Raw genomic sequence first — 24,401 nt, forward strand, 5'->3', positions numbered from 1 at the left:
CTGTTCAGCAGAGAAGTATTTGGGTCTGGAGAGGGCCCAGGGGGGCTTGGGCTGAGCACCTTGCTGCTGAGTGTGCTGAGGGCTTGGGCAGCCAGCAAACCAGTTCCTGACAGAGCAAACGATGCTGAAGCTACCAACAGTGCTGCTCTTGGGCTGCCAGAACCCCCTGGCACCCAGCTGCCCTTGCCCCATGGCACCATCACCCCACCCTACCCAGCTGCCCACCAGCATTGGTTCCTCTGCCAGCCAGGAGCACCTGGGGGGTTGGTAGGAATCTGGCTGAGGGACCCCACACCTGCCACCTAACAGTTGTGCTGCCTCTGCTCCCACCAAGCCTGCCAGGGGGACAGCTATGGCCAGAACTGCAGCCAGAGGTGCAGCTGCTTCAACAATGCCACCTGCAGCCACATCAGTGGCCACTGCCTGTGTGCAGCTGGCTGGATGGGACCCACCTGCCAGCAAGGTAACAGCCCCCAGGGCCCCTTCTCAGCCCAGCCTGCTGCTCCCCCTGCCAGCACCCCTCAAAAATGCCCTTTCTGGGAGCTCTCTCTGGAGTAGCAACCACAGCACAGCAGCAGGGCCAGGCTGCAGCAGCTCCTGACTCACCTTCAGAGGGAGAAGCCAAGGAGTTGCCTTGGGCAGAGCAGCAGAAGCTGCACTGCCTTGCAGTTTGCCAGCAGCACACTGAGCCTGGTCCTGCACCACGTGGAGCATTTGGGCACCAGGCCAGGGATGCCTCCTGGCACAGCTCAGGCTGTGCACATGAGAGCACTTCCCCAGATGGCTTCCTCCCCTGCCAAGCACTGGGGCTAGGGCAGGAGGATGTCCTGCAGCTCAGGCCTGAAGGAGTTGGCTGCCAGCTGAGAAGGTCTCCTGCCTGCTGGACTCCTCCAACCTTTTCCGTTCTGTGGATTTGCCATCACCAGAGCTAAGAAGGCTCTGAAAAGAGCCCTGAGCCATCAGTGCCTCTGAGCTGAGCAGGTTAAACACCAAAGGTGGGAGCTGAGCTGCCTTCCCTGAGTCACAGACTCATGGAATAGTTTGGGTTGGCAGAGCCCTCTGAGATCATCCAGGCCAACCCTCAGCCCAACCCCACCCTGGCCACCAAACCATGGCCCCACGTGCCATGGCCACAGGTTTCTGGAACACCTCCAGGGATGGGGACTCCATCACCTCCCTGGGCAGCCTGCTCCAGTCCCTGACCACTCTCACAGCAAAGAACTTTTTCTAATCTCCAACCTAACCCTCCCCTGGCCCAGTTTCAGGCCAGTTCCTCTCCTTCTATCCTTTGCTACTGGGGAGAAGAGACCAAAACCTCCTCCTCATTCCAGCCTCAGGGAGTTGTAGGGAGCCTTGAGGTCTCCCCTCCTCTTCTCCAGGCTGCACACCCCCAGCTCCATCAGCTGCTCCTCCCCAGCCCTGTTCTCCAGACCCTTCCCCAGCTTCCTTTCCATGTCCTCTCCCTGCCCCTCCCTGCAGTGCTGGCTTCATGTGTCCCTGGCTGCCCACCCCTGGCTGCAGCAGGCCACCAGAGCTGTGCCCCTGCCTCCAGAGCTGTGTTCTGATGGAGCTCTCTGCTCTGCTTTCCCTGCAGCATGCCCAGAGGGGCTCTATGGGAAGGGCTGCCACCAGCACTGCCTCTGCCAGAACGGTGCCACCTGTGACCCTGCCACGGGGCACTGTGCTTGTGCCCAGGGCTGGACGGGGCTGGCCTGTGAGCTGCGTGAGTGCCACTGTGCTGGGAGCACTGGGAATGGGCTCTGCACAAACCTGTCCCATCTGGGGCTTGTTCTCCTCCTCGGGAGGCTGGGGGTGCTGGGGGAGGGGTCCCTGCTTCTCTGCCATGTGTGTGAGGGGAGGGGGTCCTGGGGTGGTGCTTCACTGTGTGCCTCCTCCAGCTGAGGGACCTGGGGGTGGTCAGCCTGGAGGAAAAGAGGCTGAGGGGAGACCTTCTGGCTCTCTACAGCTCCCTGCAAGGAGGCTGGAGCCAGGTGTGGGTTGGGCTCTTCTCCCAAGGAACCAAAGACAGGACAAGAGGAAGTGGCCTCAAGCTGCACCAGGGGAGGTTTAGGTTGGACATGAGGAACAATTTCTGCCCCTTGAGGGCTGCCCAGGCCTGGCCCAGGCTGCCCAGGGCAATGGTGGAGTCTCCATCCTTGGAGCTGTGGTGCTGAGTGCCATGGGTTGGTGGTGCCCTGGCAGGGCTGGGGTCATGGCTGGGCTCCTCCATCTGGAAGGTCTCTCCTAACCAACACAATGCTTTGGTTCCTTGATCCTGCCAGCCTGTGCCCAGGGCCAGCACGGAGCAGACTGCCAGCAGCGCTGTGAGTGCCACCATGGGGGGCTCTGTGACCCCCAGCACGGCCACTGCCTGTGCCAGCCAGGCTGGATGGGAGAGAAGTGCCAGAGCTGTAAGTGGGGCACCAGGTCCTGACCTGGGCACTGCAGCAGCAGCCTGGGGGCTCTGGGGGGCAGGGGTGGGATTCAGCCCTGCTGAGAGAGCTCACAGGTGCCACAGCTCGGGCTGCGTGCCCTGGTGGTGCCCAGATTCCTGCTTTGCCAAGGGGGTAGGGTCTGCAGGGACCACAGCAGCTTCCCTCTGCTTCTCTCTGGTGGTTCTGCCCCTGAATGCCTGGCTGGGTCCTGAGCCCAGCAAATAATGGCCCCTGGCACTCAGCAGGCTCCTGCTGCCCTGCTCTCTGCTGGCAGCACAGCCTGGGGGTGCCCTCACCATCAGCAGGTGTGCAGGAGGCTGCTGCCCTCCTGCCAGCAGCACCAAGTGTTGGCACAACAAGAGGAGCTCCACACCCTGCTCCCCTCCCAGGGTCCTGGCTGCTCAGGCTGGCACAGCCCTCAGGTGACTGTGCAAAAGGCACCTCCTGGTGCAAGTCAGAGGGAGCCTGGCAGGAGGGAGCTGCCCTCTGCAGCTGTTTCTGCCACCAGCCACATCCAAGTGCTCTCAGGTGCCCTGGGAACCTCTCTGTTGTGAGAGCAGCTCGGCTGGCAGCCCAGCCTTGGCACGGGGTCCAGCCTTGGCACAGGGTCTAGCCAGCAGCTCACCTCCCTGGCCGAGGACAAGCAGATGGATTCTGCTGCACCCTCAGGCCTGGCATCCCCTTACAGCCCCAAACCTCACCACAGCTCAGGGCACAAGCCTGGCCCTGGCATGGACAAGCAACCTGTTGGTTGCCCTGGCATGGACAAGCAAGGTTGTGCCTGCAGCCTGCCCTTTCTGCATCCACCCCTGAGGCACATTGCCAGTCAGGGGCATGGGTGCTGTGCCAGTCAGGGGCATGGGTGCTGTGCCAGTCAGGGGCGTGGGTGCTGTGCCTGCCCTGCTGCTTCCTGCTCAGTTCAGGTCCCTCAGACGTTTTGCTCTGCAGCTTCCCTGCAGCCCAGGCCCTCCTGTGCCAGAGGAAGCAGCAAAACCAAACATCTGCTGCTGTGCCCCCAAGGGCTCTGTGCTGGCACTGGCACTCACCGAGCAGTGCCAGCAGCAGCACTGCCAAGATCAGGAGCTGCAGATGCAGAGAGACCTTCCCGCTGGGGGAGGTGGTGCCCAGCAGTACCCTGAGCAGGTCTGACTGGTGATGGGCATCAGGGGGCACTGGGCAAGTGTTCAGGGCTGGCTGTGCCAGGGTTTCCCATGCCATGTGTGCCGTGGGGTGAAACAGGGGCTGCAGTCCCCATGCTGCCGGGCTGGTGTTGCCCATCACCACCAAACCAGGGGCAAGAGGGGTTTTAGGCTCTGGGCACATCAGCTGGCAGAGCTGGCAGAGGCCACCAGGCTTGTCCCTGCCCTGGCAAGGGTGGCAGGGGCAGGAATGAAGCAGGGACTGCAGTGAGAAGGTGCCCCCCTCACCTACCCCCTCACCCCCTGTGTCTAACTCCTCCTCTCTCCTGTCTTGGCACCCCTGAAGCTTGCCCAGAAGGGCTGTTTGGAGCAGGCTGTGAGCAGCACTGTGACTGTGGGCACAACGTCTCCTGCCACCACGTCACTGGCACTTGTGACTGCCCCCCTGGCTGGAGGGGCCTGCGCTGTGAGAAAGGTGAGAGGGCACCTTGGGGGGCACACAGCATCTCTTAGCGGGGCACAGCATCCATTGGAGGGCATAGCATCCCTTGGAGGGCACAGCCTGCCATCCCTTGGCGGGGCACAGCAGCTCTTGGGGCACAGCATCCCTGCTCAGGGGACCCCAAGCTCCTTCTAGAGCCTTGGAAGGAGGAAATCTTTGATTTTTTTTTTTTTTTTTAAACTTTATTTTCAAGGGAGCTGTGGGAAAAGGTCTGGTGGAGCTGAACAGTTCCCAGCCTGCCCTGGAAGAGGTTTTGGGGTTGCTGCAACAACATCAAAAGTGCTGTGCAGGGCCTCGGCTCAGCACCACAGGCAGTAAAAATAACCTGCCAGGCCAGCTGGGACACTGACATCTCCTTGCTCGTTTTCCCACAGCCTGCCTGCCAGGTTCCTTCGGGAAGCACTGTGCCAGTCGCTGTGCCTGCCCCCCGGGAGTGCCCTGCCACCACGCCAGCGGCCGCTGCGGCTGCCCGCCCGGCTCCAGCGGCCCCGCCTGCGAGCAGGGTAGGAAGGAGGAACCTCCCCTGCAGAGCTGCGGCCAACGGGAAGGGGCAGGCGACTGCTGCAGAAAATAGAGTGGGGGAGGAAATAAAACCCAAACAAGGGAAAAAAACCCAAACCCAACAACCCCCCCAGCCCAGCAGGGAGCTGTGCCAAGGAGCAGCTCACGCGTTGGCACCGGCTGTGTGCCCGCAGAATGGCAGCAGAGCACAGGGAGCCAAGAGGGAAAGCAGCAATAAATCAGGATGGGAATGAGCTCCTGTGGGCATCAGCAAGTCTGCAGAGGGCCAAGGGGCATGTGGGCACATTCCTCAGCCAGAGCACAGGGCACTGCTGAGGGCTGCCTGTGGGCATGGGAGCCTGGGGGGCTCCTGGGGAGGGCTGGGTGGCCAAGGGCACCTGATCCCCCCCAAGTCCTCAGTCTTTCCTGGAGTCAAGGAACCCTTCCTGGGTGGGTATCTGCTTTCTGAATGGCAGAGAACTTCCACTGCCACAAACCCTCTGCCCTGGCATGCGGTTGGTCTCTGGAGTCCCTTGCAGCCCTCACCACTCTGGATCCTGTGCAAAGGCTTCCTGAAGCCTGGCTTTGACTAGAGAGGAGGAAATGCTTCAGCAGGGGGGGGTGGGACAGCTGCTGCTGGGGGACCCTGAGCCACCTTGCTGCCCTCTCTCCTGCCAGCCTGCCCTCCAGGGACCTTCGGCCAGGACTGTGCTCACATCTGCCAGTGCGCTGGAGCCATCCAGGAGTGCCACCCTGTCACTGGGCAGTGCCTCTGTGCTCCTGGCTTCCACGGACCCGCCTGCCAGCTGGGTGAGTCCTCTGCCCCTTCGTGGACCTCTGCAGGCTGCTGGCCAGGGCTGCCATGGAAGTGTGGTGCTGGTGCAGGTGCAGAGCCAGGCCCTGGTGCTGGGCTGGCTGCTGGAGCCCAGGCTCTGATGGCTTCTTGCCTGCTTCCTTGCCGTGGTTGCCTTTGTCCTCAGCAGCCTGGCTGAGGATTTTCCTCAAGGTGTTCCTCTCAGAGCCTAGGAGCTGGGGCTGGCCAGGCAAGCGCTGTCCTGCTCCCCTGCCCAGCCTGGCCCTGCACAAGGCGAGAGGCTCTGACCTCTCAGCGGCTCCCAGTGAGTAATTTGTGAGTAGGAGTCGCTGTAAACAAAGCGAAGCGTCAGCCCCCTCGGGGCTGGGGCTGGGGCTTCTTCCCATCCTCCTTTTGGTCTGTTGGACATTTACCAGCGATAGCAGCAGCAGAGCAGCTCTGGGCTGGCTGCGGCTGCTGCTTTGCCATCAGCCTGCTCCCAGGAGCTGTCTGGGGCTGGCTCCAGCTCCTGCAGAGCTGCCACTGCCTTGGGGCTGCTGCAATGTTCCTGCCCCGCAGTGTGGGCTTCAGGGTGGGCAGAGACACCTCAGCAGGGCTTGCAGGAACTTGTGGTGGCCACAAGCAGCTGGTGGAAGGGAGGTGTGTGTGGGCTGTGCACCCTTGGCACTCTTTGGAGCAGCTCTGTGTGGGTCACAAGCCCAGAACCTGGCACCAGCCCTCTCCCAGCAGAGCTGGCACCTTCCCCTCTGGTGGCTTGGCTGCAGGAGTCCATATGCTGGGGTTGTCCAGGGTGTTTGGCCCTTGGTCTGGTGGCTCCAGGCTCTAGGCTCAGTGTTTCTCTTTGCCCACAGAGTGCTCCCCTGGGTGGTATGGCAGAGACTGCCAGAGGCCCTGCCAGTGCAGGAATGGAGGCCTGTGTGACCCTGCCACGGGGACCTGCCACTGTCCTGCTGGCTACATCGGTGCTGACTGCAGTGTGGGTGAGTGCTGGGCCAGCTGGGGGCACAGGAGCTGCCAGGAGTGCCCTCAGGAGGGGCACACAGCCAGATTGCTGACCCTGGGGCAGTTACCGTGCCTATTCCTGCACTGGGCCACTTCCCTCCCTGCACTGCCAGTGCTGTCCCTGCTTCAGCTGGCAGCCTGGGAGGGCAGTGCCTGCCTTGCTGTGGGAATCTGCAGCTGAGCTCATTTGCTGTCCCTCTTCACCATGCCAACATTTTCCTGCTCTGTTTGTTCCATGCCAAGAAGATTCCAGGCTGTGAGGGGTCTGCCACTCAGTCCTGGGGACCTGCAAGGAAGCTGGGGACAGACTTTTGAGCTGTTGTGACAGGCCAGGGGCTGATAGTTTGGACTCAAAGAGGGAGATTCAGACTGGAGAGAAGGGAGAAACTTCTTATGCTGAGGGTAGGGAGAGCCTGGCCCTGGGTTGCCCAGAGAGGTGGAAGCTGCCCCATGGCTGGCACCATCCCAGGTCAGGTTGTTTGGGTCTCTGAGCAACCTGCTCTGGTTGGGGATGTCCCTGAGATGAGCTTTAAAGATCCCTTCCCTCCCAACCCATTCTGTAACCCCATGCCCATCACTGCCCTGCTGGCAAAGCTTCACTCCTGCAGCAGCAGGAATCCCAGAAGCTCCTCTGTGCTCTGCTGGCACCAGCAGCAGGGCTGGGCACTCCTCCATCCTCCCCTTTGCTCTACTCTGTGCCACTGGGAGGTCCTCTCCAGCCCTCAGCTGTGCCCTGGCATGAGCAAGGCAGCTCAGGGTTTGTTCCCCTCTAGAATGCCCTGCAGGGCACTACGGTGAGGACTGCACTGGGCTGTGCCCCTGCGGGGAAGGTGCCACCTGCCACCCTGCCACTGGAGCCTGTGTCTGCCCCCCAGGAAGGACTGGTCCCACCTGTGAGCAAGGTAAAGGTCCCCTGCAGGCTCCTGCAGCAGGACAAGAGGGTCCTGCAGGCAGGGGGGCAGGAAAAGGTCCTGAGCAGGACCTGAGGTCCTTGCCCCAAGTCCTCTGCCTGTGCTTGGGCACTCCTGCCTGAGCCATGCCATGGGCCCTGTGCCCACTGCCCTCTCTTCTTGTCCCACAGCCTGTGAGAAGCACCAGTATGGGGTGGGCTGCCAGCAGACCTGCTCCTGCCACAACGGGGGGCTGTGTGATGCAGCTGATGGCTCCTGTGTGTGCCCCCCGGGCTGGATGGGGACATCCTGTGAGTTAGGTAAGCCCAGCCTGGGCACTTTGTCCTGCCCCAGCCCAGTACCCACTCAGTCTGCTCCATCCTGGGTCCAGTTTCTGTTATCCTGCCCTCTGAGCTGCAGGAGCAGGGCCAGGGCTGGCTCTCCAGCCACTGAGCTGCTGCTCCATGCCATCTCCTCTGCAGGATGCCCACTGGGAAGGTTCGGTGCCAACTGCCAGCTGCCCTGTGCCTGCCTGCACAATGCCACCTGTGACCCAGGGACAGGAGCCTGCCACTGCCCCAAGGGGCACTACGGTCCCCTGTGTGAGCACAGTGAGTCATGGCAGCAGCAACACTTGGGTCTGGGGAGAGGGCTGTATCCCAAAGTCCCCCCAGAGGGCAGAGCCACAGGGCAAAGCTGTGACCTGCTGCAGCCACACTCCTGGCTGTGGGCACCAACAGGCTCTGCTCTCACTGCTGTTCACAGGGAGCCCTTCCAGGTGGCTGAGAAGGTAGCAAACCAGAATGGTTTGGGTTGGAAAAGACCTTTCAGATGATGGAGCCCAGCCCTTAACCCAGCACTGCCAGGGCACCACCAACCCATGGCACTCAGCACCACAGCTCCAGGGCTTTGAGTGCCTCCAGGGATGGAGACTCCACCACCCCCCTGGGCAGCCTGGGCCAGGCCTGGACAACTCTCAAGGGGCAGAAATTGTTCCTCATGTCCAGCCTCAACCTCCCCTGGTGCAGCCTGAGGCCCTTTTCTCTTGTCCTGTTGCTTGTTCCTTGTGCCCCACCTGGCCTCAACCTCTTGTCAGGGAGTTGTGGAGCCAGAAGGTCTCCCCTCAGCCTCCTCTTCTCCAGGCTGAACACCCCCAGATTCCCTGCAGGAGCTCCCTGGACAGCGAGGCTGTGCCAGGGGCACACACCTCGGGCTGCCCAGCGGAGCCCTGTGCCCGGGGCAGGTCTCCCAGCTCAGGCTCTCTGCTTCTCCCTGCTGGAGGCTTGGCTGCAGCGGCCGGGGCCAGCGGAGCCTCCCTCCCGGCCGCGCTTCGCTGAGCTCTGCGCTTGGCTCCCCGCAGGCTGCCCCGAGGGCTTCCACGGAGCTGGCTGCCAGCAGCGCTGCGACTGTGGGCACGGAGCCAGCTGCGACCCAGCCACTGGCCGCTGCCAGTGCCCCCCTGGCCTGGCTGGAGAGCGCTGCCAGACAGGTACCACCTCCTCCTCCTCCTCCTCCTCCTGCTTCCCGAGGGCATGCCGGGGGCCTGGGGCGCAGCCCCAGAGCTGCTGTGCTGTGTCCCTCCTCTCCCCACAGGCTGCAGGGAAGGGACTTTCGGCGTGGGATGTCAGCAGCTCTGCGACTGCCCTGGGGGTGTGCCCTGTGACCCGGCCACGGGGCGATGCCAGTGCCCCCCTGGCAAAACTGGCACCAAGTGTGGGTCAGGTGAGCTGAGCCCAGCCTGGGGAGGGCAGCGAGGGCACCGTGCAGGCTGGAAGCCCAGTCCTAAAGTGGCTGCAAATCCTCTCTTGTTGGAGCTGTGTGTGCCCTCAGAGAGGGCATCTGGGCAGTGGTGGGCACCTCTCCAGCTGCTGTTGGCAGCCAGGTCTGAGTGCAAATGCTCCTCGGGCCTCCAGTGCAATGTATTTAGATCAGCAGAGTCCAAGAGGAGCAAATGCAGCAGGAACAGAGCCCCAGAAGCATTTTGGCTGCAGAGGACCTTTAGGATGGACCAACCCTTCCCTAACAGTGCCAAGGCTGGGGCTAACCTATGGCACCACAGCTCTGCCTCTCTGAAACCCCTCCAGGGATGGGCATTCAACCCCCTCCCTGGGCACCCTCTGCCACTCTGAGAACCCTTTCAGCCAAGAAGTTTTTTTCTCCCACCTTGCTGGGCATGCGCTGCTCTGATGCCCTCTGTCACCAGAGCTCAGGAGCAGGCTGGGGCAGGGGGAAGGCAAACAGCTCTCTGCCTGACCTCTGCCAGCTGCACAGCTGAGTTTCTGCAGCCATCTCAGCCTCTCTCTGCCTTGCCACCAGACTGCCAACCAACCCAGTATGGCCCAGACTGCAGCCTGCCCTGCCAGTGTGCCCCCAGCAGCTCTTACTGCAACGCCCGGAACGGGCACTGCCTCTGCCTCCACGGGCACACAGGACCCACCTGTCGGGAAGGTACGCTGTGGGCACGGTGCCACAGGTGCTGGGGGAAGCCTGCTGTGCCCAAGGGGTGGCTTGGGTAGTGCTGGGGTGGTTTGGGTAGTGGCAGCAGTACCTAAAAGCAGTCACCCAGGGCAGCTCCTGCCCTCCTTTCATGGGTCACAGATTCTCATAGCTTGGGTTGGGTTGGAAGGGACCCCAAAGCACCCAGTTCCAACCCATGCCATGGGCAGGGGCACCTCCCCTAGCCCAGGCTGCTCAAGGCCTCATCCTCGTCACCTGGAGGTGTTGTGGACACAGGCGCCATGCTGGCAGTGCTGGGACACAAAGCTCTTGAGTGGCCCAACCCCAGGTGTGCCCCTGGTGAAACCAGGACACAAAGCCCAAAGCTTCCTGGGCACACTGGAACAAAGTTAACCACATCCCTGCCCAGAGCAGGCCTGGCCCAGAGCCTGGGTGCTGGCTGGCAGAGTGGTCTGACTTGCTTTGCAGGTGGCACACCTGGTCTGCCAGCAGCTGAGCACCTCTCCTGGGTCCCACCAGGTCAGTAGCAACCCCCAAGCAGTGTCCCACTGCCCCCCATGGCTGCAGGCACAGATGAAGCAGAGGAGCAGAGCCACGCTCCCAGCTCCTGTCCTGCCCTCAGGCCTCACCTGTGCTGCTTCCCCTTCCAGTGGTGCAGCCTCCAGCACCTACCAGCTCACCTCCACCCTGGCCAGGCAGGCACTAGGTCCTGCAGCTCCCTCAGCACAACCAAGCAGCCACCTGAAGAAGCCAACAACAACCTCTCCAGCAAACTGGGACCCCAGCAGCAGCAATCACCTACCAACAGCCCAGGAGGCTGCTTCTGGGCTTGTCTGAGCAAGGCTGAAGTTCAGCAGCTCACTGCAGCAGCACAGACTGCCTTCCAGGCATGCCAGGAGGGTGAAGGTGCCAGCCCTGCTGCACAGCCTGGGCCAGCAGCAGAAGGGACAGGTCACAAGTGCTCAGCCCTGGCCAGCAGGCAGTGGACTTGGAGAGCTGGTGGCTAACTGCTGGCCTTCATCTTTTGGGTGCTAGGCTTGGGAAGCTGGAATCATGCTCCAAGAGAGGTATTTATGCAGCAGTATTTATGGGAAGCTGCTCAGCAGCCTGGGCAGAACTGCTGGGGGGCTGTGCCCTGCCCTCCTCTGGAAGTGCCACCTCACTTGAACTCTCTGTTGAATTTCCAGTGGTGATTTACTGTAACTTAGCAGCTGCTGGAGGATGCAAGGAGGGAGTGGAGGGGATCAGGAGCTGGGTTGTCACAGCAGGAGCACATCAGCCCCCACCCTGGGCTGCCCCTGGCCTCTGCTCCACTGAAAAATGAGCCTCAACTGTAAGAGGGAAAGGTGCTGTGTGGAGGCACCGAGGTCCCTGGGGCGTGCTCAGCATCAATCCCTCCTCCAGCCCCAGCCCTGGACCCTGCACTGCTTCCAGCTGCAGGCAGAAGCTGGGGGAGGGGGGAAGGGGGGTGCAGGGTTCCTTGCTTGCTGGGAGGGTGGCAGAGCCCTGGAGCAGGCTGCCCAGGGAGGTTGTGGAGTCTGCTTCTCTGGAGGTGTTCCTGGGGGACCCTGCTCTGGCAGGGGGGCTGGACTGGATGATCCCTGAAGGTCCCTTCCAACCCCAACCATTCTGTGATTCCAAGACCCAGCTCCAGGCTGGACACTGACTGTGGAGCCACAGCAAAGCCTCAGGTGCCACCTGCAGCAACAAGGAGCCACCAGGGCCTGGCACAGAGGCCCTGGGCCACAAGGAGGCACCTGGGGCACAGAGCCTGCCTCAGCCTGGCACCTTCCTGACTCTGCACAAAGCTCTGGGGCACAGGCAGCCCAGGAGCTGCCACTGACATCAGCAGCCAGGCTCTGACAAGGGCACAGCAGCCTCCTGTGCCACCACAGCTGCTGCTGCTGCAGCACAGCCCTGCCCAGGCACTTGGCCTTGAAAGGATTCTCACGGGGGCCAGCTGAAAAGAGTCAAAGAATTGTTTCTGCTCCTGGCAGGATTGATCTGAACCTGTACAGAACTTGTCCTGCTCTTGGCTTCTTGCTCCCTTGCCAGTAGTGTTTGCATCAGAGCTCCTCCTTGGCAAGAAAGCAGCTGCCTGGGAGGCTGCAGTGAAGGACCAAAGGCTGTCAGGAAGGTTGGATGTTGTGTGGTTGAGAACCAGGGAGCAGGAAGATGTCCACGTGCCAAATGCCCCTGATCAATCCTGCCAGTCTCCAGCCAATCAATCAGACCTCTCCCTTCATTGCCTTCAAGTGCCCCTTGCACCACACAAAGGCTTCTCTTGAGCTCCTTGGCTGGTTGGGAAGTGAACGCAGCCCCCAGGAGCCAGCAGCCCCTCCCCACCTGTCCTTCACCTTCCAGGGCTCTGCAGGGCCTCCAAAGTGCTGCCCCAAGGCCTGGGAGCTGTTTGGGACAGCCTGGGGCTGGCAGGTGATGCCAACGTGCCAGCAAGTGATGCCACCATGCTGTGTGTCCCAGCAGCAGCCCCTGGCCTGCTGGCACTGAGCTCCTGCCCTGCTCTGCCTCTCTGCCCCTGCTCCAGGAGAACACCAGGAGGGCTCCTGCCCCCTCAGCAGCAGTCCTCAGCTGCATCTCCAAGCCCCTGAGCAGGGACTGCAGGGACTCTCTTTCTATCTCTCTCTTTTTTATATCCTGGGGTGGAATTTATTTTTCCTCTTTCTTACTGCACTTTGGGTTTCCCTCTTGCTGCCTTGTGTGGATCCCTTTGGGCCTCACCTCCTAAATGTGACTTAGCACTGAGGGGAAGCTTTGGCTCCTCCCCAGTTCAGAGCAATAAACAACCAAGCCTCACCCAGCCTCCCCTGCTTGTCTCTCCCACCTCCTTCCCCATGAAGCCTGCTGCCCCTGGCAGATTTTCACTCACCCCTGCTGAAGGATGCTTCCCCAGGTGTCAGGAATGAGCAGAGGCCAGAATGATGTCAGCAGCAACAGGAAGCTCTTCCCAGGGCTCCTGTGGGGGAATCCTAACTCCCTGGCATCCACCCACCCCAGAGCTGTCCTGCTCAGGGACACCAGGAGCAAGCCCAGCACAGGGACCCACCACAAAGCAGAGAGTGGCTCACTGGGATCCAAGGATTTATTGTCGAAGCCAATTAACCCTTTAACAGCTTAATTAAAACAGACACACTGCAAGGATGCTGCCCCTCTGGATCCAGAGCCAGGCAGCACCTGGAGCTGCCTCTTGCCCCATCTCCTGCCACCACCCTGGTGAAAAAAAGGGCTCAGCCAGGGCAGAAGGAGCCTTCCTCAGCCCTCTTCAGCCATCACCTTCATTCTGGAGGAGAGGGCACTGCCTTGCCTCAGGAGGGCTGAGGTTTGACCCCTCCAGAAACCCTCCCCTGCCTCTGGGCACATCCAGCTGCCCACCCCAGGAGAAGCAGCAGCAGCTGCAGCATTGCTCCTGCCCTGCTCACCCCGTGGGGCTTGCAAATCATTTCCCAATGGCCAGGGCAGCCCAGTTCTGGCCCCAGAGCTGCACCAGGCCCTGGCATCACCAGGGACTCAGAGGTGGTGGGCATCACCTCACCCTGGGGGAGGGTATGGCTGTGCTCAGCAGAACTAAGAATAATTGTGGAGGGGAATAAAAGGAAAGAAAATGAAACAGGGCGGGGAAATGGGGCTGAGGAGCAAGCTTGGCACAGACTCCAGCTGCTGAAGCCCTCCTGACCCAGGTGTCCTCTCCCTAGGGCCTGGGTCTCCCATGCTGTCAGCATGGGTAGCTCCAGCTGCTTCACAGAGCCCAGAAGGTGACTGCAGCCTTTTCAGCTCCAGCCAGCACCTTGGCTGCCTCTGGAAGCCTGCTCCAGGCCACAAACATCAGCACAGGGCAGCAGCGCCTGGGTGCCAGGTCCCACACTCACCAGCTGCTGTCACAGCCTCTGCCCAGGCCTGCAGCTGCTGCCACTCAAGACAACCAAAAGCCTAGAGGGAAGGGAGGGTGTCCTGCTCCCTGTGGGCTCAGCCTGCAGAGGAGTGAAGCCCCCTGGGCCAAGGCTGTGCCCTACACGTTGGTCTCTCTCCGCAGCCGCTCCATGCGCCGCACGTTGCCCTCCACGGCGCTGGGGTTGGTGATCTGCCTGGCACAGGCCTGGGGGAACCACCCCCTCTCCCCATCCCTCAGCCTCTCCCCCCAGCACCAGCCTAGGAGGAGAACAGAGAGAGGGTCACCCCCTCAGCCCACAGCTGCTGGGCACCTAGTGGAGGGAGTGGGCTGCAACCCTGCCCATCACAGGGAGGTGCCAGCCTGGGGGAAGCTGTGCAGGGCAGAAGGTTTCTGCTCTGCTGCCTGCTCTGGGGCTCCTCTCTCACTTCTGAGCTCACAGAGGTCAGCCACAGCTTGCCCACAGGAGTCACTGCTGAGTGCTGCCCCTGGCAGTGCCACCCGCAGCAGGCTCTGAGGAACTGGCACAGCCCCTGCCAGCCACACAGACCCCCCCAGGGATTCCTGGAAGCTTCTGAACATTGCTAAAACCCCAGGAAGCTACCACCCCAGCTGCACCTAGAGTGAGCCTTCCCCAGCCCCATGCCCCCCAGGGGCTGGCACTCACCATCCTCTTCACCCAGCACCAGGACAACATCAGCCTGCTGCAGGGAGATCTCATCTGCCTGCTTAGCCAGGTAGGCTCTGGTGATTTCCACTTGGCTCAGATCTGCAGGGGACAGGAGGCACCCACTCAGAGGGCACAGCCAGGAGCCACAGCCTGGCACCCATGGCTGGCACCCCTGCCCAGCAGTGTCCCCCATCCCTCTGGGGCTCCATGACAAGTCCTGCTCCAATTCCCCTCCTTGCCCTTCCCTTTCTCTCTCCTGCTGCCCTCTCCAAGCAGATGGGGAACGGAACCCAAAGCTGCTCTTGGACAGCCTGAGGCATTCCGGGAATTTCAGGGAGCCTCCAGGGACCCTCTGTGAGGTTTGTGGTGACTGAGAACTTCCTGGGAGGCCACATCTGAGCTCTCCTCTCCATCCACACATCATCAGCTCCTTTTCCAGCAGGAGCAGATGAGGACAGGGTAGGGAACTCTGGCTCCAGCACCTCCCTACCTCCTCTGGGTGTGGGGTCAGGCTTTGCCTTTTCTCTGTGCATCAGGGCAGCAATCCAGCGGGCACGGTCGCTCCTGCCAGGGGGAAAAGCCAGATGGCAAAGCCAGCCCTGGAGGCAGCACCCATGGTGCCCAGTGCCTGGGCAGCCCCCAGCAGGAGGAAGGCTCTCAAGGGAATTTGGACTGGGCAAGCATCTGATCAGAGCATCATGGCACACCCCAGTAGGCTGCTCTGCTTCCTTTGGATCAGATGGGAATCAGAAGGGAAGTGTGAGAGAGAGAAGGCAGCAGGGCAAGGGGAGAAGCCCAGGAGGGTGACCCTGGCAGGAGGAGCAGGGAGGAGGCTGGGGGGGAGGGAGGGAGGGAGGGGGCTGGGGAGGGAGGGGGGCTGGGGAGGGAGGGGGGCTGGGGAGGGAGAGGATGGTTGGCAGGAGCCTCACCTCAGGGGGATCTCCAGCTGCCCCCAGCAGCAGGAACAAGCCCCCCAGGACACCCCAGCAGGCACTCACAGCGTCTCTGCCGCCAGCACCACCTCCTCCTGCCGGCCCTCGCTGTCCCTCTGCAGCACCACCCGCAGCAGGTGCCCACCAGTGCCCCTGGCACTGCCCCCACCCTTGCCATGAGTGGGGGAGGGGGGGTCAGGGCTCTCCAGCTTCTCCACCCTGATCTGGTCCAGCGTGGCGTAGTTCATCACCGTGTAGCTCTCCTCGCTGTGACACAGGTGGCATCAGCAGGGCCTCAGCGAGAGCCCCCGGGGGTGAAGCTCTGTGGGCACCCCCAGGGTGACCACCCACAGCCACAAGCAAGGCCAAGGGGGCTGGAGCTGGGTGCCCAGCCAGGGACTCCTCAACAAAGCTCAGCGCAGGGAGACCCAAGAGCTCCTCAGCTCCCTGCTGCTCGGGGAGTGGGAGGGTGGAACCCCCCCAGGTTGTGTTCCAGGGACAGGAAGGGGCTCCCCAGGCTTACCTCTTCCTCTTGGTGATGATGAGGACGTCGTTGAAGAGGAAGAGGTGGCAGAGCCTGCCCGTGGAGCGGCGGAAGATGCCAGGCTCCTCCGCCTGCAGCAGCTGCAGCTCCCCACGCTTCAGCAGCCAGCGGGACACAGACACCAGGGGGAAGGGCTGCAAGGGGCCCACAGGGACCTGCCTCAGAAGCCCACCCGGGGTCTGCCCTCCTGGGCACCTCAGGGGACTCTGTCCTGAGCCCGAGGTGGTCCCTGGGTCAGCTGGGATGGACGCTGGAGGGGCACCAGGCACTGGTGTAGGGGGAGGTGGCTCTGCATGTGGCAGGGGGTTGGCACTGGATGGTCTTGCAGGTCCCTTCCAGCCCAGGCCATTCAGGACCCTCTGACAGGTCACACACCTCTAGAATAGCTTCTTCAGCAGGAGAAGGAGCAGCCAGGTACCCCACAGCCCCCCACAGCACAGCAGGGTGGCATAAAGCATGGCTTCACCACAGCCCTTTGGAGAGATGCCCACCTCTGACACCCCTGACAGACAGACAGACCCACCCCTGTGCCCATCTGGAACAAGACAGCCAGGGCAGACCATTGCCAGGTCAGCCACCCAGGCTAAGCCTCCTCTGGGCAGGGGCAAGTCCAGCTCTCATCTCCCCTGTGCAGGAGGTGAAGGCTCAGAGAGAGGCAAGTGGAGGGTTGAGAGGGACATTGAGTGATCCAGGGCTGGTGAGCCCCCGAGGTTGGCAGGGCCAAACGTTCACCACAGGCAGGGAGTGGTGCTGCTGCTCCTGGGAGCTCCAGCTGGTCCAGGCTGGCTGGAAGGACCATTCAGTGACTCCCAGGACAGCTCTGACACCCCTGGGGTGGGCTCCTCTAACAACACCCCCCAAAGAAGATTTCTTTCCCCCCCCACTCCCTCAACCTTACCTTCTTCTTCCCAAACTCCAGCTGCTTCTGCAGGGTGTACATCTGCTCTGTCCTCTCCATGGCTCGAGCTCCATCATTGCAGCTCTTAACCAGCTGGGAAAAGAAGAACATCCACAAGGGACATGGAGAAGGCAGGAGGCTGAGCCCAGCCACCCTCCACACCAGCACCACTGGTGCAGAGTCAGCCCTGAAGAGGAGAAACAGCCAAGACCCAACACAGGCTCCAAGCCAAGCATGGGGAAAAGCAGCTGGAGGTGGTCCTGCTAAGAGACCTCCAGAAAAGAGGTAACACAAGAGAAGGATCAAAGTGACACCAAGAGGAAGAAATAAGCACCTGAAGAGAGGAGGTTAGCACAAGAGGGTGAACAGGGGGATGGAGGAGAGGACCTCTGTCCTCTGCCTTCCCCAGACAGATGAAGCAAGGCCACCCCTGGCACCCTGAGCCTCGTGTGGTCTCTCCTGAGCAGATGTCCCACTGCCCCACCACCCATCCAGCTCTGTTCCTGCACTGGAAGAGTGAGCAGGACAGGCCACAAGCACAGATGTGGTGCTGGGGAACATGGTTTGGCAGCTGGCCTGGTACCTGGTTGGACTTGATGATCTTGAAGACTTTATCCAGCCTAAATGATTCTGTGGTGACCAAGAGCTGTTCTTCAGGAGGACAGAAGGAAGAGTCAGCACTGCCCTGGTGGCTGCAATCTCCAAGGCACATTGCCACCAGGTGGGAAGGCAAAGGGAGCTGGGACATGGTGCAAGACTTCCACCACCTCCACTGCTCCTTTGCTACTCTGCACCTTGCCCTTTGCCCTGCTCACTGCCTACATCTCCACCCCACAGCAAATCAGTGCTGCAGCTGCCCAGCAGAGCTCCTAAGAGGTGAGAGCAGCAATGGAGAAGACACCCAAGGGAAGGACAAAAGATTGGCCAAGGAGGAAAGAAGATGCCAAGGAAAAGAAAAAACCAAGATCAGATGGAAAAGGTGAGCGAAGGAGAAGGATGCAGCAGCTGCCTGAGGAGAGAGCTCTCACAGGAACCAAGGCAGGGGAGGTAAAATGAGAGGCCAGAGCCACAGGATGGTGGCTGGGGGGAGGAAAGGTGGAAAGCTGGCAGCTGGGCCTCACCTTGCTGATGGCTTTCAGAGCTCTGGTGGCAGCTCCGTAGGCTGCGGTGCAGGCCTTGGTTTTTTGGCAGACTGTCTGGGAGGTCAAGACAAGGAAGAGGCTTTAGAGACACCGAGGGCAGAGAACTGCTCCTGCCACTGCCCTCAGCTCCCACAGGGATGGAAGTCCAAGCAGAGGCTGCCCTAGGCTCAGCAAACCCCTGTGTCACTTACTTACATCTAAGAGCAGAGGAAGCCGAGTTACCCTCTGCATGGGCAGGATGAGGAACGAGATCATTGGCAGTCCTCCACACTCTGGTTTCCTTTCAATTTGTTTCAAGGTCTCTTTAAATAACGGGTTTGTGCTCCTGGAACAGGACAAGAAAGCTCCATTAGCTCTACTCCTCAGTCACCAAGACTCTGCAACAGCTTTCCCTGCCTCTGGTGCCAAGGGCTGAGCCCCAGCACACAGCCTGGCTGGAGTGGGGATGGCTCCACCAGCAGCATGTGGTGGAGAAGCACCTGGAGAGGAGGAGGCCACCAACAGGCAGGTACAATCCTGACCTGTTCCACCTGGAGATGAACAGCCCCCACATGTGTCCCTAACACACCACATCCACACTACTGGCCCTGGCAGTGCCCACCTGACTTCTGGGAGTGGCAGCATCACCCCCACTCCCCACCCTGTCCCTCACCCTCCTGGCAGCACAGCACAAACCATGTCCTAATGCCCAGCACATGCTGAAGTCTAGAAGTTCTTCACCATGAGGCTGGTGAGACACTGGCACAGGCTGCCCAGGGAGGTGGTGGAAGCCTCATCCCTAGAGGGTGCTCTGAGCAACCTGCTCTAGTGTGAGGTGTCCCTGCCCAGGGCAGGGGTGTTGGAACTGGACGCTCCTTGAGGTCCCTTCCAACCCTGGTGATTCTATGATTCTAACTCTGCTCAGAAAGGAGCCAACCTTCCTTAGGGAAAGAACCACAGGGACCGAGGGTCCTGGTCCCACCTGCCCAGGCCAGGGCCACCTTGCAGGCAGCTCCACGCAAGCCCTTCTGAGCAGGCAGCAGTACTCACAGCAGCTTCTGCAGGGTCCTCTGCTGGTAGACTTCGTTGGAGCAGTAGCTGATGTAAGGGCTGAAGTGGTGGGAGGCATGCTCCTCCACAATGTCACTGATGTCAGGCATCAGGAGGTGCTCCTGGTGCCTCTTCTCCAAGTCCTCGAAGAAGCTGAGAAGAGAATTCCAAACAACCTCACTGCAGGGGCCAGGCACACCCAGCAGATGGATGCTCAGCAACATTCCCACCAGAGCTTTTCCTCAGGGAGACAAACTCCTGGACACCTTCTGCACAGAGCAGCTGAGACACTCATGTCCCCACAGAGCCAGGGAATGCAGCTCCCAAGACCCCAGCCCCCCAGGCTTCCTCCATCCCCACACCAGATCCCTCCTCTGCTCTGGCTGTCCAGAAGATCCCTTCCTGCCCCATCAGGGATGCTCCTGCCTGGCTGCAGGAAGCCAGGAGCCTCCCCACCCCCGCAGCAGTTCCCAGGGCTGCAGCCCTGCCCTCTCCTGCTGCTGCTTTCCCACATGGACACAGCTCTGCAGCCAGCCCAGCTCCAGCTCCTGAGGCCTTTTGCTCCTGGGGAAGAGGGGACCAAGGCCAGGCCAGCTGCAGTCAGCACCCAGAGGATCTCACATTTTGGAGCAAGCAGCTGCTCTGCTGTGGTGCTTGGCCAGGCTGGAGCCCTGCAGTTGAGCTGTGGCTCCCCTGGGCTCTCTTACCAGCCCAGGGCTGGCATCACCCCATAGCACCACTGCATACCCAAGGAAGAGTTTCCAGGCAAACAGGAGTGTCCCAGGCACAGGGCTGGCATCTCAGCCAGCTTCTTGTGCCCAGCTGCAGGACTGGACATCACCATCACAACCCATGACAACCCTGGGTGCCAGGGTCACCACATCACCTGTCACCAGACACAGAGGTCCCCAGCAGGTAACACTGCAGGAGCTGTGCTGCAACAGGAGGCACTGGAAGGAAGAGCAATGGGTTGGGATGTCCCAGCACCTTCAGCAGTCCAAGGGGTGGTTGTTTTCACGTGGCAAATGGAGCTCCAGAGTCTCCTCCAGGTCTGCCTGGTCCCAGCCCCACGCCAGCAGCCCCCTCTTGCCTGGTGCTGACTGTCAGGATGTCGTTGATGTTGGAGAAGAGGTGGTGGTGCTCAGTCTGAGTCATGGTCTCCTTCAGCTCCTCTGACCTCATGAAGTGGTACACCAGGATGCCCAGGCTGTGCATGTAGGAGAACTCAGAGGTGATGATCTCAAACATGGCCTGGAAAAAGGAGGGCATCGAAGATGGCACCAGGCAGGGAGCAAAAACTTCCTGCTTCCTTTCAGCACCCGGAGGAGCTGCCTGCTTCCCACCAGGACCTGTCTGCAGGAGCTGAGCCCAGCCCTGCTCTGAGCCCTGCATGAGGAGGGTCAGACACGGTCCTGCTGACCCCAGGGCACCTCCGAAGCTGCTCTCACCTCCTGCCGCTTGCGCTCCTCGGGGGAGATCCTCTGCAGGATGCCTGCTTCCAGCACCTGCGGGGAGAGGCCGAACTGAGCCGCGCCGCCGGCACCCACCCGAGGCCGGGCAGGGCTGAGCCGCCGGCACCTACCGGCGGTCCTCGCACGCCCTCTAGTGGGGCCGGGGCTGTGCCTGGCTCTGCACGTTCCATAAGTAGCTCCCACGGCTCCAGCTCCCCTCCCAGGGCTCCAGCTCCTCCAGCTCACTCTCCCACCACAGCATCTCCCACAGCAGGGAGCTGCTACCACTCCACAGGAGGAGGTTCCTCTTGCCAAGAGCCAGGCAGCCAGCAGGAGCACCTGCCTTGCCCTCACCTAAGGGAGCTGAACCTCTCACAAACACAATCACAGTGGCTCTGCAGCATCCCAACAAGCCTGGGCAGGAGCCTGCATGTCCCAGCCAGGGCTGGAAAGCCCCAGAAGATCCCATTGCAAGGACTAACACTGAGGAGTTCCCCACTCACAGTTTGGTCAGCAGCTCAGAGAGCTTCTCAAACACATCCCAGGCATGGAAGTGGCCCATGGTGAGGGCAGACCCATGCAGGCCCTGCAGGCTGGCAGCTGTCCCTACCTCTGGGAGCTGGCTCCAGGTGACCTGTGCCGGGCGGTAGCTCTGCATCACGATAGCAGCACTCGGTGGGGATGGCTCTCCTGGGATGGGTTCCTCCAGCAGATCCTCATCTGACTCATGGCTGATGGAGTTCAGACCTCTCTCACGGATCTCCTGATACAGCCGGGGCTCTGCAGAGGGAAAGGCAGGAGGTTAGCCAAGCCTCTGTGGCTTCCCTTCCCACCACCACTTCGCCCCAGCGGCCAAGAGCCCTGCCAGGAGGACTGAGGAACCAGGGCTGGACTTTGCATAGCACCAGTTAACCATCAATCAACCAGTGTGGCAGGCTCAGCTCTCCTGTGTTTGCCCAGAGCAGGGCTGGGACTGCTCCAGCAGCTGGAGCCTCAACATGCCCAGGCAGTGGGGAAGCAGAGCTGCAGAGCTGCTCTTGCAGCTGGGGAGACAGAGCCAAGAGTGACTGCCCCAGGACAGGGACGAGCAGCAGCACAGGGGCAAAGGGACTTCTAGGCCTTGGCTTTGCTGGGACTGTCCCAGTACCCCACAAGGCAGAGGGAACCCTGGAGGAGGTGCTTTGGGGAGGGAGCACTCACGGTCCTTGAAGGAGCCTCCACGCTTCTGCACCCGCTTGCGCCCGAAAGTTCTCTACAAGAGCAAGAGGAGGAGGACAGGCTGCAGGTGCTGCACTTCTGCAGCCCTGGGAAGTATTCATCTCCTCCAGGAACGAGGAGAAGTTGCCTGCAGGGTAGCAGGCACCGCCCTGCTCTTCCAGCCAGGATCCTGAGCTTTTGTTTGCCTTCCCACGGTGACTCAGCTCTCACCTCCCCTTACCGGGGTCAGCCCTGAGCCACTCTCTAGCTGCGCCGTCGCTGCCTCTCACATCTACCTGCCCCACACCTGGACTTTGCCTGCACCAAGTCTCCTTCTTCCCCAGCCCTGCTTCACCCATGTTTGTGTACAGACACCCAAGAGCCACCTCGGAGCCACCCGGCCAGCCCCACCCTGCAGACGTGTCCCCGGCCGCCGGCACCGCCCCGCAGCAGCCTCCCCACCAAAGCCATCTCAGCTATTTCCGGGCTCTCCAGGGACCTCCAGCATCTGCGGGGGACACGCAGCCCTCCCAAGGCTCAAGTCAGGCCACCAGACTCAGCAAGCCTGGCCAGCTCTATGCTGGGCTCACACAGCTGCAGCAAAAAGGTTCTGCAGAGCCCCTGCTCAGCTTGTCACCAAGAGGGTCACAAAGGTGATCAGAGGGTTGGACCACCCCTGCTATGGGGACAGGCTGCCAGGGTTGGGGCTGTTCAGCCTGGAGAAGAGAAGGCTCCAGGGAGACCTTAGAGCAGCCTTCCAGTACCTGAAGGGGCTTCAGGAGAGCTGGGGAGGGATTTTTGGCAAGGACTCGGAACAATAGGATGACAAGGAGTGGGTTGAAGCTTGAGGAGGGCACATTTAGGCTGGAGATGAGGAAGAAATTCTTTCCAGTGAGGGTAGGGAGACACTGGAACAGGCTGCCCTCGGAGGCTGTGGCTGCCTCCTCCCTGGAGGTGTTCCAGGCCAGGCTGGATGGAGGCCCTGAGCAACCTGGGCTGGTGGGAGGTGTCCCTGCCCGTGGCAGGGGGTTGGAGCTGGATGGTCTTGAAGGTCCCTTCCAGCCCAACCCATTCTATGAATGTATGAAAGTGGAGGCTTGATGCCCACCCGAGAGCACTTAGGTGGCAGTAGGTGCCCACCCACCTTGCTCCTGCCCGGGCTGCGGGCAGGCAGGGCACTACCATCCTCTGGCAGGGGTTTCAGGGAGGAGTTGTAGTTTGCTGGCTCCGCATCCTTCATGGCCTCACGGTAGGACATGTTCCGCAGGTTGCGCTTCAGGACCCCCACACCATCCTCCTCCTCCTCCCCCTCCGAGTCCTGGCACAGGCTGGGGGCAGACAGTCGCTTCGGGTCCTGGCTTGACCCAGCTGCTCCAAGGCTCTGGTGCCGGGAGGGGCTGCCCTTGGTCTTGGTGGAGACAGCCAAGCTCCTGGGGATCAGCTGCTGGGTTCCCACCTTCAGCGCTGCTGGGCTGTTGGTGCTGAGCACCACATGGTGGGGCTCAGCCTGTGGGGCACAGCCTGGTGCTGAGAGCGAGGTGGCACCGATGGAGCTGCGCTCCCCACGGGGGGACATGGGGCTGGGGGGCTCTAGCTGCAGTGGGTGGCAGCGGTACTCCAAGAGAAAGGTCTCGTCCTCTGCAGAGCTGCCACGGGGGCTCCCAGACATCATGGCAGGAAGCAGAAAGCTGAATCAGACAGACAGGATGACATCTCCCGGTGAGGCAGCCATGGCCAGCACAGGGGGCAGCTCGGGGCAGGGCAGGACCCAGCCTGCACTTCCCCAGGGCAGAGCCCAGCCAGCCACACTCAGGGTACTCTCACCACCTACACACCTCCTGGGGCCACCCAGCGTGCTGGGGCTGGGCTGGTGGCTTCCAAAGCCTCTCTTTGGCTTTGGGCAGAGCAGTGCAGGTTGCGGCCAGGTGCTGGGGAGCAGCCAGGTCATGAAGCAGGCACCAGGCAGGCTCACATCTGAGCGTGCAGCTGGGGCAGGGCTGAAGCACCACCAAGCTCTGCTTCTCCTCTTCTTCTGCTGAACCTCTGTGTCTGTCCCCTCCTTTGAGGATTCGGGGTGCCACCAGCACCAGCCTTCACCTTCCTGACTTCCACTCCCCCCCAGTCTGTGGTGCTGTAAAAGCCTAGGGAGAGCTCTCACCACGACCCTGTGCTCTTCAAGCCTTGTACCTGGCCCAAAGTGCCCTGAGGAGCAGCTCCACACCTGCCCGAGTCCCTGAGGAGCGCTCCTCACCTGGGGTTAAGCTCACTCATCACCTCTGGAGCTACACCACCTGCAGAGCCAACACCTGACACCTGCCTGCCCCACTGCACAACCTGGAGCAAAACTGGAGTTTGCCTCCCCTGAGGCCTCTCACAGCCACCTCCAAGCTGCTCCTTTGCAAAGGCCCACGGAGCAGGGAACCGAATCCAAGACTGGGACACACTCCCCTGCACCAGTGACTGGCAGAGGCACAAAGCAGCCTCATGCACAGGACGCTGCTTATTTGCCCACCCTTGGACGAGGGACACGTGCTTCTCGGCCAGAGGTGGAGGGGTGGACACCACCAAGAGCCTTGAACCTCCATCTCTGGAGCTTTGCAGCCTCGGACACACAATGCTGGGACTCCAACCAGCACCGGGACTCCAGCACTGGGCCCTCGGTGCTTCCATCCCGGTGCCAGGTAATGTGCCCGGGGGTGGGGGAGGATTTGCGCTGCAGTGCCACTATGCACGGTGGCTTACAGCCCCCGGGACATCCGAACCCGCCACCGGCACCCCCACCCCTGCCCCGACTCCCCGGGGGTCACCCCCGGAGCCAGGATGGAGCCTCCGGTTACTCACTGCGCTCCGCCGCCGGGATCCGCCTTCTGCAGGTGCCGGGCCCGGAGCCTCCG

General features: G+C 61.5%; 2 protein-coding genes across 2 annotated transcripts in view; one reads left to right on the plus strand and one right to left on the minus strand.

Moving 5' to 3' along the window:
• Positions 1–10,267, plus strand: part of MEGF6 (multiple EGF like domains 6) — a 79,304-nt gene extending 69,037 nt beyond the window's left edge. Inside the window, exons 23-36 of the mRNA XM_054394820.1 lie at positions 335–463; positions 1,595–1,723; positions 2,283–2,411; positions 3,921–4,049; positions 4,451–4,579; positions 5,256–5,387; positions 6,243–6,371; positions 7,167–7,295; positions 7,475–7,603; positions 7,766–7,894; positions 8,644–8,772; positions 8,877–9,005; positions 9,600–9,731; positions 10,260–10,267. Coding sequence (XP_054250795.1) covers positions 335–463; positions 1,595–1,723; positions 2,283–2,411; positions 3,921–4,049; positions 4,451–4,579; positions 5,256–5,387; positions 6,243–6,371; positions 7,167–7,295; positions 7,475–7,603; positions 7,766–7,894; positions 8,644–8,772; positions 8,877–9,005; positions 9,600–9,731; positions 10,260–10,267 — 1,691 coding nt within the window. The remainder of the gene's footprint in view (positions 1–334; positions 464–1,594; positions 1,724–2,282; positions 2,412–3,920; positions 4,050–4,450; positions 4,580–5,255; positions 5,388–6,242; positions 6,372–7,166; positions 7,296–7,474; positions 7,604–7,765; positions 7,895–8,643; positions 8,773–8,876; positions 9,006–9,599; positions 9,732–10,259) is intronic.
• A 3,497-nt stretch (positions 10,268–13,764) lies between these two features.
• On the minus strand, positions 13,765–23,176 carry ARHGEF16 (Rho guanine nucleotide exchange factor 16). The gene is made up of 14 exons (XM_054394990.1): positions 22,652–23,176; positions 21,511–21,562; positions 20,921–21,090; positions 20,308–20,364; positions 19,950–20,110; positions 18,860–19,012; positions 18,026–18,155; positions 17,810–17,884; positions 16,689–16,781; positions 15,770–15,924; positions 15,313–15,513; positions 14,805–14,878; positions 14,312–14,413; positions 13,765–13,904 (listed from the first exon to the last, which is right to left on the minus strand). The coding sequence occupies exons 1-14, from the start codon at positions 23,174–23,176 to the stop codon at positions 13,765–13,767; spliced, it is 2,088 nt and encodes a 695-aa protein (XP_054250965.1).
• Positions 23,177–24,401: the final 1,225 nt, after the last annotated feature.

Source organism: Indicator indicator, chromosome 32, assembly GCF_027791375.1.
Source record: "Indicator indicator isolate 239-I01 chromosome 32, UM_Iind_1.1, whole genome shotgun sequence".
Taxonomy (NCBI): Eukaryota; Metazoa; Chordata; class Aves; order Piciformes; family Indicatoridae; genus Indicator; species Indicator indicator.

Excerpts from the sequence above, each read along its gene's own strand:
- ARHGEF16 (XM_054394990.1), bottom strand. The coding sequence starts at position 23,176 with ATGTCTGGGAGCCCCCGTGGCAGCTCTGCAGAGGACGAGACCTTTCTC. Across the intron at positions 20,111-20,307 it reads AGGAGCGCAAGCGGCAGGAG|GCCATGTTTGAGATCATCAC; the intron begins GTGAGAGCAGCT and ends TCCTTTTTCCAG. Across the intron at positions 15,514-15,769 it reads ATCATCACCAAGAGGAAGAG|CGAGGAGAGCTACACGGTGA; the intron begins GTAAGCCTGGGG and ends CCTGTGTCACAG.